We start from the raw sequence: 13,216 nt of genomic DNA, 5'->3' as shown, positions 1-13,216 counted from the left end.
GCAGGAGCCCAGGAAGAAGTGGAGGACGAACTGATGGAAGACTCATCAGATGAGGGAGACCTTGATCACATTTCTGTTGTGCGAGGTTGGGGGGAGAGGACAGAGGAAGGAAGCATGATTGTTACCTCGCCACCAACACAAAAGGGACTTGGTGCTCCTGGATGCGCAACACACATGAGTGCCTTCTTGCTGCACTACCTGCAACATGACCCTCGAATTGTGAGAATTAGAAATAATCCTGACTACTGGGTTGCCACACTGTTAGATCCCCGGTACAAAAGTAAATTTGCAGAAATTATTCCTGCCATAGAAAGGGATGCACGCATGCAGGAGTATCAGCAGAGACTGTTGCAGAATCTTACATGTGCTTTTCCACAAAATACCAGTGGTGCACGTAGTGAATCTCACAGTTCCAACTTGCCAACCGTGGTCTGTATGGAATTGTTCAATAAAGGGCCCAAAATTAAGATAACATAGATGGGAGAGGTCTCTATGAATAGGAATTCCTAAGTATTTGATACCCTGTGAGGGCCAGGCAAAGGGAAAGTTGGACTGGATGGAATCCTATATGGATTTAGGGAGGGAGACATCGAGGGCCTCAGACTTCGCTGCATTGATTTTAAAATTTTACCATGTAACAAAGTGATCTATTTCAGCCATAACAGCAGGGATGGATATATGTGATTGAGTGATATATACTAGGACATCATCAGCAAATAGAGAGCACTTGTACTCGGTGCCTCCCACCTCAATCCACCTAATATTGGGGTTATGGCGAATTGATGAGAGCAGGTGCTCCGTCACTAGGATGTATAAGAGAGGGGACAGAGGACATCCCTGCCTTGTCCCATTGGTGATTGTGAAAGGTGATGAAAATGTTCTGACGCACCCCCTGGGCCTTGGGACACCCGGAGCCGGACCCTTTTTGGTGGATGCTGGTGGTTGTAGTCTTCGTGGCGGCGATCCAGTTCCGTGGCTCAGGGCGGTCAAACCAGTGGCGGAACTATTTATGTGGTTTTGATGTTTAAATGTCCGACTACGCCACCCGTGGATTGCGGTCAGAGTGAACCGCCGCTACAGGGCAGACCGCTAAGGCTGGTGTTGTGGGTGCAGCAGAGCGTAGCATAACTCCCCACGGGAGGAGTATAGCCTCAGGGCAGTGTATGCGGAGGATGGGGGTGATGGTGCAGGGCAGCAGCAGTAACGACACGGAGTCAGTGATGCAGTTCAGGGCCTTTACTCACAGTTCTTATTATCCAGACCACGTCTGCAGGTAACGGCTGCCCACGTCGTACTGTGCTCACCAGGTGAGGGGCTCAGACAACTCCCAGATAACTTTGGAGCGCTTCACAGGACCCCCTTTGTGTGTCCTTTGTCTGGCCTTTCTTACCAACACTTCTGTCCGGCTGCCTCGGGCCTCCTCTTGGTAAACTTGGCGCCAGTTTCCCTGACCCTATGTGGTGCCTTCCTAGCGGGTGGAGCAAGGGGCTGCGCCACATAAAATGTCAGAGCCTCTGGTTTCTAGCTGAGGGTCGTTTCCTGCCTCCACTAGTTCGGGGACCGGTCTCCCCCTTTGGCCTGACCCCTCCACGCAGGTGGATTCGGGCGTGCGGTGGCGACTCGCCCGTCCGCACCCCTGGGATCCCTTCATTCCTCGTTCCTGGAGCCTTCTCCGCTCCTCTTCCTTCCTTCTCCCTCTTGCAGGCCTGGGCCTCTGTTACTAGGTCCGCCTCCGGAGCAGAGCTCATGCAGAGCCCCTGCTCCCTGCCACTTCTGCTCAGACTTCTCTGCACTGAACTAAGATGGTGCCCACCTTTTATACTCCCTTCTCAATGCACCCAGGAACTGCTTCCTCCCTGCTCCTGCACTGCAGGGTTCCCCTTCCTCAGTGTTCCCTCCCCCCACTCCAGCCAGGGACAGGGACTGTCGTGCCCATCTCAGGGGCATATTGGTCGCCCTGCCCCACGGCAATGTGGTGTAATGCATGCAGGTGTCGGGTCCTGATCCACACTCCATCCTTATCTGAGAGTGAGATATCACACCTCTGGGTGAGGTGCAATACGTCTGTAGCAACCGAGCCCTCGGTGCTACAGTTCCATTTATCTTCAGCCTAGGTGACGTATTGTGATACAGGGCCGTGATTTTGGCTATAAAAGGGTCCCCTAGACCCCTACCCCAAGCTTTTTAAGAGAATCATATATGGCGTGCCAGGAGACTCTATGGAATGCTTTCTCAGCATCCAACGAGAGTATCTACTTACAAATTTTTAACTGCATCTAGCCCAGGAAATACTTTGTGCCTAGTAGCAGTGTCTGCTAGTCAGCGGATTATCCCGGCTGTTAAGCAAGCTACACCACCTGTAGTTTGGACACTTAATTTTTTCAAAGGAAATGCTTCGGGACCACGGGATACTTAGTGAAGAGCATCAGGAGGCACCCCAAGGCATAGGGGCTGGGACTGGCACTAGGATGCCTTGCGGTGGACAGCCGAGCTCGATCCTTATAAAAGCTTTTTAACTGCAGCAGCTTTAGTGGACGCTACTGGAGCTGGAATTACGCGGCTGCTGGCATGAGACTTGCCCTCCAATAGATCCTTGTAAATGGATTTAAAGTGTATTCATTCAAATTAGAGGGACAATTTAAATTAAAAAGCTTAGAGCTGCCTCCACCACAGGGGGGCTCTCTCGACCCACCAGCGGACAGGCACCAGTATTGGGAGAGGGGGGCTGGCCGTCAGGGTTCACCGCGGCTCTGGCACAAACCCGGCGACACGGAGGTGGCACGGGCAGGAGCGGACTGGCCGTCTCGGCTTCTCACTTTTTGGATTTTAGAAGGGCATGACATGCCTATATCTGTGTCTCCCCCTCCTTTTACTCCTCCACCTCTTTTCTTTTCGCATGACTATATGTACTTGTCACTTTTCCATGTGTTAGTTGTGTCTTCTGAGCAGTTTGTCAGCTTTTGGACACCTTTGAAGGTGTTTTCTATGTGTTTCTATGTGTTTTTGTTTGCCTGCCATTGGTTTTATCGGTGTTCGAAGGTGTTCGACGAACAGTTCGACGAACAGTTCGGCGAACACACGGGTGTTCGACGAACCGAACCGAACTCGAACACTACGGGGGTGGCTCAACACTACCTACCAAGTCCATGATGTAAAAAAAGACATACAAAAACGATTGTACAATGTGTAGTCTGAGTGCAGACCCCGCACATAAATCGAAATTCATAGGAAGAAAAAATGGAATTCTTTCACCCAATCTTTCTTATTTCCAAAGGCACGAGGTAAATGTCCAGAGGTTCCTTCTTAACATGTGATGGGGACATAAGCTGGCCCTATTGGTCCCTTCTGGCTCACTTTCAAACTAACCCCACAAAACTCCCGCCCTCAAAAAGGCAGTCCACAGCTAGCACTGTATGGAGACCTTGCACTTTCCCATTTGATTGTCCCTACGTGTTTCATTTAAGTAGAATATTCAGGGGACTAACTTGGATCCAGGTACTAAAGTGCTAGGTGCTTGAAGTAAACATGGGTCCCTTCACTCTGTCCTAATCTGCAGAGAATGGGATGTAGGGCAGGCTCCATTTATATACCCTAAGGTACGCATACTTAATTAATATTTGCAGCTTACCTGTATACGCCCCCTTGTAAGCATGTGGATCACACATTTCTTTTCCCTTCCAAACCAAGACACAAAACTCCATGTGGCTGGTTTAGCGCCGCATCCGGTGTGAGAACCGAACGCGCAGCTACTTCCTGTTTGTATGGAACGCAAGAGAGTGCTCCTATTACATGCTCAAACAACATTCTTTACGCCGGGAATCTTACCGCGCTGACCAGCGCACCTCAACAACCATCAGCAGCCCCATCAAACGCATCCGCTGCTTTTTACTCCTCCTCTGTTACTGTGCCAAGTTGTGTAACACAGGTCTCAAATCGCAGATACTCCGGTTCTTTACCCACTCCAGTCAGGCTGAGTGACAGCCCGTAAGCTGTAACGGAAGGGAACACACCTGCTGTGCTTGTTTCACCGAGCACACCGCATGTTTCTCAATCCACCGTAACATCTGCACCTCACTCACGCTCCACCAGTTTTTCCGGTTCATCTTAGCCAGTCCTCAATCCCGCTGTTGTGGTCACGTAAAAGCTAAGAAGTTGAACTGCACTATCTCCAATCTGTTGGCCATAGAAATGGTGGTCTTAGGCCCTATTTTTTAAATGTAAACACTTCCGATTGACTCTGCATCTCCTGGGTTGGCTGTAGAGGGACAGGTATGGATCTACGTTAAACTACTTGTAGCCTGATGACACTGATGCCACTTTGGTGGTGTTAGGCCCTCATTTAGGGCAATGTGAACACTACTGGTTAGGTCTTGATCTCCTGGGTTGGCAGTACCGGAAGAGTTGTGGGTCTTATTTACACTATTTGTACAGTAGTGAAATTGATGCCACTTTGCTGGCATCTGCCACTAATTTTTTAAATGAGAGGAATCCAGATTGAGTCTCAATCTATTGGGTTGGCTGTAGTAGAACCTTCCTGTTCTGCAGTCTAAGGTTGCGTTCCAGTCCTTGCTGCACTCCTGATACAGACTCTGCCTGCTGCACTCCGGATACAGACTCTGCCTGCTGCACTCCTGATTGAGACTTTGCCTGCTGCACTCCTGATACAGAGTCTGCCTGCTGCACTCTTGATACAGACTATGCCTGCTGCACTCTGATACAGATTCTGCCTGCTGCACTCTGATACAGACTCTGCCTGCTGCACTCCTGATACAGACTCTGCCTGCAGCACTCTGATGCAGACTCTGCTTTCTGCACTCTGATACAGACTCTGCCTACTGCACTTTGATACAGTCTCTGCCTGCTGCACTCAGATACAGACTCTGCCTGCTGCACCATTTAGTCTGTACTACTGGGTCCAGCTGCTGCACGACCATTGGACTGTCCTGGAGTGGCACCTGGCGTTCATCGGGAGCGAAATCAAACCTCAACATCAGAGGCTCTAGTGAACAGTCCGGTGCTCACTTAGTCACGCCCCTCCATGCTCTCCGGGGTCCATGGCACAGTGATTCCACAAACCATGCCCGTGACAGTGCGCCCTCGCAGGCAGGGTCCTCTCTCCTGTTATACCAGTCGGTGACCACTTATGACATGTAAAGTGCAACTGAAAAATTGTCGCTGTCACAGTAACAATAATTATAGTACTTGTCCTCTGGGTCAATTGATGGCACTTCACTGGTGTCTACACCTAATTTGATGTGTTTTAGCAGCTTTTGGTCCTATTTCTAGGTGTTGTTTATGCATTTTTTTGGTCCCCCTTTGACTCCTATGAGATTCGGAAATGTTCGACGCACATTCAGCGAATAAATTCAGCGAATATCAATTTGTTCGGCAAACTTTTCCGAAATGAACATTGAAATGTTCACTCATACATAGTCATCACTCTCACTTTTTGCTTCTCAATACATACAGGACTGGTATTACTGGATGCTCAACAATTATATTCAGACAGCTTCGGGTCAATGAGTCCATTGTTTAAGGAGTCACTGACTAGAAGCTGTAACTCGGTTTGAAATCGAGGGGTGGGATTACAGGATAATTTCTCATAAAACATTAGATCATCCAGCTGTCGTAGAATCTCTTCTTTGTATTTTTCCATGTCCATAACAACCACTGCTCCTCCCTTGTTGGCAGACTTAAAAGGTATTTTTTTATTATTACCAAGATCTAACAAGTCTCATCATTCTAATGTCGTCATATTCTGCTTAGGTCTCAGATCCCTTCTCCCTCTCGGATTATTAATATCCCTTTTCAACAATTGTATATAGGATTCTACAAAATGATTATTGGATGGTGGCTGAAATTGGCTTATGTTATATAGGCCAATGTCCAGTAACGTGAGTAAGGAGACTGGACTCTCCACAGAAGTCATAACCTGGTTATCCGACTCTCCAAAAACTGTAGCCAACCATAATTTTCTAAAGAAGCACTGTAGCTCACATTCAATCTGAAACCAGTCAAATAAATTGGTTGGGAAAAATGTGAAGCCTTTGGACAAAACTCTTAATTCCACATCAGTCAATGTAATAGACAAAATGTTTACTACCAACCTTCCATGGTCCATCTGTTCTTCTGTTTGCCCTCCACATCTCGTGCCTTCGAAGTTTGACATGTTGTTCTCTGCTCCCATGGTTCTCCTTTTCCTCCTATGTTTACAGCCTCCTATCCGGTGCTTCCTTGACCTGTGGTTAAGTCTCCTTTCTTTTTCTCCAAAAAATGACTGGAAGAAGAAGGACCCAAATTGGAGTCATTGATTGACTGTTGATTCCGAATATGCTGTAGTAAAACCAAGCTCCCGTAGATTCCTATTTTGCGGTCTGCGTCATCTTCGCTGTATAAAGTTACCTTTCTTTGATGGTGCATAATTAGAGCATTGCCAGTTAAACACACAGCCCTATCTATTGTCTTCAGAATCAAGAAACCATTTCATGCGTTTCATTTGTTCAATATCATTCAGAAATGTAACCAGATTTTCTTCTAATTTAGACTTCATTGTATTCCACTCCTGTGCTGTCATCTGCTCAAACAACTGCTTTTCCTGTTCACAAATACTTCTCCTCACTACCTCCATTTCCTCTCTCAGAAATTAAATATTGAGGAGCATTATATCAAATGAATATTTGTTTGAAATCAATTCAAACTTGACACAAAACTATGCATTATTTGGTAATAGTGTAGGTCGTAAATGTGGATGCAATCCACGTGGAATCCAATGTGCTTTGTGGTATTCAATCAGCGTGGCCACATGTAAATCAAGAGAAATCAATCTCCTTTCTTCATTTTTCCACTTCCTTTTCAACATGTCAACCGTTGGTTTATTAAAAAAAAGCAATATCAAGAGTAGAGCCTGAGATCCTCAATGCATCATCCTCAGTATATGAGAAAGTAGCGGCGGTTACTTTTTGCCTAACTCCTGCTATCACCACTGAATATATGCAGCTGGATTAGTCCTCAGAAGGACTGTTAGTTCAGATGGATATATATATATATATATATATATATATATATGTTGTGGAATATCTATACTAACTATAAACAAGCAAATCTCTTCTTACTCTGCCTGTTTCTGGGGTAGACTGTGATAAGCATAGTGGAGCCTGTTCTTATATAGACCTGATGACGCTGTGCGGAGAGCCAATCACTGTAATGCCACAACCAACATGGCTACAGCATTACAGTGCATGGCAAGCAATTACTGCATGTTCATTGGCTATCTAAAGAGTGCTAAACATGCAGGGCGGGGACCCGAGTTCCCACCAGAGCAACCCGGAAATACTCAGCTTGTCGAGCACCATGATGCTCGGGTGAGTACTGAGTAGTGTCGAGCACATTTACTCACATAGATAAAAAAGGAAGCAGTTACCATAAAAGTCTGACAAGAAAGATTTGGAGCAGATGTTAGTAATGTGGAAATATTTCTAAAGATAGAGTGTTCTCAGAAAAGATTAAGAAATCGAACTACAGATCTAATATATATGTAATATTTCTATGTTGCACATGGCTTTAAGAAATGTTGGTAGCCTTAATAGGAATGTAACTGACTAAATAATTTGAAACTATTAAGTTTAGACACTAAGTGAAAAAAAGAATCATCTGCTCTGTTGGGTCAATGAAACCTCAAACTGAGAGCTCAAAATGGAATAGGAAACGATGAACTGCGGCAACAACCTGATACATGGGCAGGGTCTTTCTAAATGTAACACCGCATTCATTTGTCATTCTTTGGTCTCTTAAAGGGCTTCTTCACTATCTGTTTGTAGTGTCCCTTTGGCAAAAGGTAGGTTAAGTGTAGACTTTCCTCCAAAAACTCATTGTTAGGTTACATCAGAGCTGGATTTTGTAATTTGGATAATTTCCACCCATTTAAGTTTGTTATATTGGGGAACAGATACTGTTTTAATTTTTTTGTACACGTAGAGCATCATACACACCATGTACACTTTTGAAAATGTTTAATCCTCATCATCCCCTCCAAAAAAAGTAGAATCAACCCAAACACATAAAAAACCTACATTATTGTCCTTGGAATCAATATATTCAAAGTGTATAATTTTAGTATGCATATTTATGGTCCAAAACATTGGTGTTAATTTCACTTTAGGCGACAATGAAGAGCTTTATGCTTTTGCTCAGGAAAAAAAAACCTGACACAGGAAAATGTTTTATTATAAAGGAAGTCAATGCAAAATTAATCTGAAAGAAAGGCTGCACATTTTTGGAAATTACACATTTGGATCCATTTGGAGAAATCAAAAGCAAAAAATTCCTTTTTGCTTTCTTAAAAAATAGGAAAAAGTTTCGCTCTACAGATGCTAATTATAACTGATCAATATTGTCTAAAATATAAAGTGCTGTGGAATATTTTGGCATTATAGAAATAAAAATTATTGTTATTATTTTATTACATTTAATTCAATCAAAGTAGATTAGAATGGTTTAAGGGAAAGAGATGACACACAAAGCTTAAAATACATGATGAGGAAGGTTACCATAAATGTGAATGAAGCAAGTAACATACCACAGAGTCATGAAGAAATTTAGCAAAGTATTAAAGAAAATATATGTTATTGTATGAATATGTCTAAATATATAAACAAGCCAAAAAGAAAGCTTTACAAGCAAGGCCAGTATCTTAAAGGTCACTAAGTTTTATTTAGAGAAATAAATACAAGCTATAATAAAAGCACATAAAAAAGTGAGAAAAAACACTGGTGAAACCTTGGTGGGAGCACCCGGGTGGTAATAACAGTCTCTAATGTGCTAATGGTAAGATATTAAATATTATAATAGCTGCATAAATACTCAGAGGTTAAATATATAACTATATCTATAAGGCATCAAATATGTGCATGATTATTAATGCCCAACATAACATCATGGCATGTAATATAATAAAAAGGCAACAGTGTACCAAGAAGAAAGGGTATAATTATGCAGACATATATGCAAAGCCAGCAGATGTACAATATCATCAGCACATAAATTAGCTCAGTAAGGACTCCAGGGACCCACCACACCCGACGCGCGTTTCACACTGAAATGCTTCGTCCCTCATCCTTCAGTTTCACCAGTGGTTTTTTTCCACTTTTTTATGTGTTTTTATTATGTCTTGTATTTATTTTTCTAAATAAAATTTACTGACTTTTAAGATACTAGCTTTGTTTGTAAAGCACTCTTTTTGGTTTATTCATTATTTGTGCTTTACGGCCTTATGAATTTTGGGGCTAATGTTTGGTGAATTTAACATATATTTAAACCTGCTTCCACAAAATTTAAAAAAAAATTAAACTCATGAAATAGGCCTGGACAGAAATGATGGTACCCCTGAAAATAATGTGACAAAATGGACATGTTAAATCAAATTGTGTCCACTAATTAACATCACAGGTGTCTACAATCTTGTAATCAGTCAGTGGCCTGTATATAAGGCTACAGATACTCACTGTGCTGTTTGATGACATGGTGTGTACCACACTCAACATGGACCAGAGGAAGCAAAGGAAAGAGTTGTCTCAGGAGATTATAAAGAAAATTATTGACAAGAATGTTAAAGGTAAAGGTTATAAGACCATCTCCAAGCAGCTTGATGTTCCTGTGACTACAGTTGCACATTTTATTCAGAAATTTAAGATCCATGAGACTGTACCAACCTCCCTGGACGTGGCCACAGGAGGAAAATTGATGACAAATGAAAGAGACAGATAATACAAATGGTAACAAAAGAGCCCAGGATTAAAGAGATTAAAGATGAAGTTCAAGCTCAAGGAACATCAGTGTCAGATCGCACCTTCCGTCATTGTTTGATCTAAAGTGGACTTCATGGAGATGACCAAAGAGAACACCATTGATAAAAAAATCATAAAAAAGCCAGACTGGAATTTTCCAAATTACATGTTGACAAGCCACAAAGCTTCTGGGAGAATGTCCTATGGATGGATGAGACAAAAATGGAAGTTTTTGGCAAGGCACATCAGCTCTATGTACACAGATCGAAAAATGAAGCATATCAAGAAAAGAACACTGTCCCTACTGTTAAACATGGAGGAGGCTCTGTTATGTTCTGGGGCTGCTGTGCTGTATCTGGCACAGTGTGTCTTGGATCTGGGCAGGGTACAATAAAATCTCAAAACTATCACGGGATTCTAGAGAGAAATGTGCTGCCCAGTGTCAGAAAGCTTGGTCTCAGTCGCAGGTCATGGGTCTTGCAACAGGATAATGACCCAAAATACACAGTTAAAAACACCCAAAAATGGCTAAGAGGAAAACATTGGACTATTGTGAAGTGGCCTTCTATGAGCCCTGACCTAAATCCTATTGAGCATGTTTGGAAAGAGCTGAAATATGCCGTCTGGAAAAGGCAACCTTCAAAATCGAGACAGCTGGAGCAGTTTGCTCATGAGGAGTGGGCCAAAATACCTGTCGAGAGATGCAGAAGTCTCATTGACAGTTACAGGAATCGTTTGATTGCAGTGATTGCCTCAAAAGGTTGTTCAACAAAATATTAAGTTAAGAAGAGTTCTATCATTTCTGTCCACGCCTATTTCATGAGTTTAATTCTTTTTTAAATTCTGTGGAAGCAGAAAAGGAATGTCTGACTTTCATTTGTTCTGTTTCAAAGATTTTTAATTTATTATTACTTTTGTCAGATTCAAGTTATTTCTGTGACCATTGTGGGGTTTTCTTTCATTAAACGAGGAGTACCAACTATTTTGGCCACGTGTGTATTTCAATAAAGCCTGCTGGTAAGAATAAAGTGACTTGTGCTACAAGAAGATAAGTAATGTATAAAAAAGCAGCAATATTTAATGTGAACCTAGTAAACCTATTGATCAATAAAAGGGAGAAGTGTTTCTATGTGTATAGACAAGTTATCTAATTCATGTAAATAATAATAATCAAGTAGGCATGATATATATGATAAAACCCAATGGTATGGAACAAAGTGATATGTGATACAAGGAAATCAATGATTGATAAATAAGAGGCAACTGTATATAATGTGCACATAGTAAACCTGTTGATCAAAAAGGGGGACATAAATTAATAGATAAACAAAAAGAGTCTTTACTGCACTAGAGATCTGCATGCTCCCTTGCGATTTGGTTTTGGGTCGAATCCATTACTTATTTTTTTCTACAGCCTTACATATGGTCAGTTATGGTATTTTAGGAAAATTTACAACTGTTTAATCCTAACTGAAGTAATAATGAGAAAGATAAGGCCAGCACTTATGAGTTTGGTCCTGATTTGGTTACTTCCAATTAAACAACTTGTTTGCACTTTCACAGTTAAAAGTTAATGATGAGTCAACAAAATTAAATTGGGGGAGAGGAGAAAATAATTAGACAGATTTTTATTTTTTTGCAAATAATTTTCTCAATCATTTTTTTCCAAACTCTATTTGAGTCAACTAATATCCTAGAATTTTCTAATAGGGTAGTGAGAGCAGAAAGCTACAGTCATACAATATTACACATTTCATTTATATATATATTTTTTTTATTTAACTTTCCAGAAAAGAAATACAAGAAAATATTCCTGACAGATATAACACAGAAAAAAATAATGGAGAATGTAACATATTTCACTTCCCTGGAAAATACCATCGATTCAGAATATACATATTATTATAAAAACAATACAAGAAGAGATGAAGAAAATGCCATTATTACTCAGGGCATTTGCTTTGTGGTGATCTGCTCAGTGTTTTGTTTGTTGGGAATGATTGGAAATGGTCTTGTCATTTGGTTCGGCTTCTTCAGGATGAAAAAGACAGTCAACGTCGTGTGGTTCCTCAGCTTGGCCATCGCTGATTTCTTCTTTGCATTAACGTTTCCTGTGTACATTTCACAAATTTTATTATCAAATTGGTCAAAATTTTTGTGCATGCTAATGCCACTACTTTTTTATCTTAACACGTCAGTCAGTGTCCTCCAGCTCACGGTCATCAGTGTAGACCGATGCATCTGTGTCATGTTCCCGGTATGGTGTCATAACCACCGGAGGCCAAGATTGGCTTTCATCATTGCCCTGATTATTTGGATATTTTCATTGGCCCTGGCTACACCCTTCATAACATATCAAGACACGTTAAACAATTATGATGAAACGTTTTGCATGTTTGACATAGCTAGTTTAATTTCCATAAACAAGACAGTTTTTAGCTTTGTTTTCTACTTTCTTTTACCTTTTATTATCATTGTCTCCTGTTACACTGTCATTGTCTTGCACATGAGAAGGAAACGCATCTTCACATCTTCTAAGCCTTTGAAAACCATCGTGGCCATCATCATTGCCTTCTTTATCTGTTGGTTTCCAAGTTACTTGTTTTCCTTTTATATAATATTTTCATCCATTTGGACTCATTTTCATGTAATTTATTATGGAGGTTTTATCGCAATGCTCCTAATAATCATGAATTCTTGCATTAACCCCATCCTCTACGTCTTCATTGGTCGAGATTTCAAGGAAAAATGTTGCGGCTCATTCCAGGCTACGCTTGAGAAGGCGTTTATAGAAGACGAGGAGAAGGAAGACTGCGAGAAACAAGAAGGAAGTATAGCTCTTACAAGTGCACATACAGAGGACAAACAAGAAGTCATACAGTAGCATGAACTGGATCAAATATAGACTGTTAAGTTATTGCTAAAGGGTTTTTTTTCTGTTTTTTTCTTTTTATTAGTCATTTATCAAAAATAAAAAAGCTGAATTAGATAAATTTAACAACAGAGTAGCCTAAGTTAAAACACTTATCAATATGTAAGAATCAAATATACAGTACAGACCAAAAGTTTGGACACACCTTCTCATTTAAAGATTTTTCTGTATTTTCATGACTCTGAAAATTGTACATTCACACTGAAGTCATCAGAACGATGAATTAACACATGTGGAATTATATAGTTAACAAAAAAGTGTGAAACAACTGAAAATATGTCTTATATTCTAGGTTCTTCAAAGTAGCCACCTTTTGCTTTGATGACTGCTTTGCACACTCTTGGCATTCTCTTGATGAGCTTCAAGACGTAGTCACCGGAAATGGTCTCCAACAATCTTGAAGGAGTTCCCAGAGATGCTTAGCACTTGTTGGCCCTTTTGCCTTCACTCTGCGGTCCAGCTTACCCCAAACCATCTTGATTGGGTTCAGGTCTGGAGACTG

General features: G+C 41.6%; 1 protein-coding gene across 1 annotated transcript in view; it reads left to right on the top strand.

The window, feature by feature from the left end:
• The window catches only part of LOC141173030 (formyl peptide receptor-related sequence 3-like), a 109,017-nt gene extending 96,124 nt beyond the window's left edge, over positions 1 to 12,893 (top strand). The window contains exon 2 of the mRNA XM_073657659.1: positions 11,573 to 12,893. Coding sequence (XP_073513760.1) covers positions 11,623 to 12,666 — 1,044 coding nt within the window. The 5' untranslated portion in view covers positions 11,573 to 11,622 and the 3' untranslated portion in view covers positions 12,667 to 12,893. The remainder of the gene's footprint in view (positions 1 to 11,572) is intronic.
• The last annotated feature ends 323 nt before the right edge of the window (positions 12,894 to 13,216 follow it).

This window comes from Phyllobates terribilis, unplaced genomic scaffold (genome assembly GCF_046119375.1).
Source record: "Phyllobates terribilis strain yellow unplaced genomic scaffold, ASM4611937v1 Scaffold_12__6_contigs__length_324123572, whole genome shotgun sequence".
In the NCBI taxonomy this organism is placed as follows: Eukaryota; Metazoa; Chordata; class Amphibia; order Anura; family Dendrobatidae; genus Phyllobates; species Phyllobates terribilis.
This window is presented reverse-complemented; position numbering and strand designations above follow the sequence as displayed.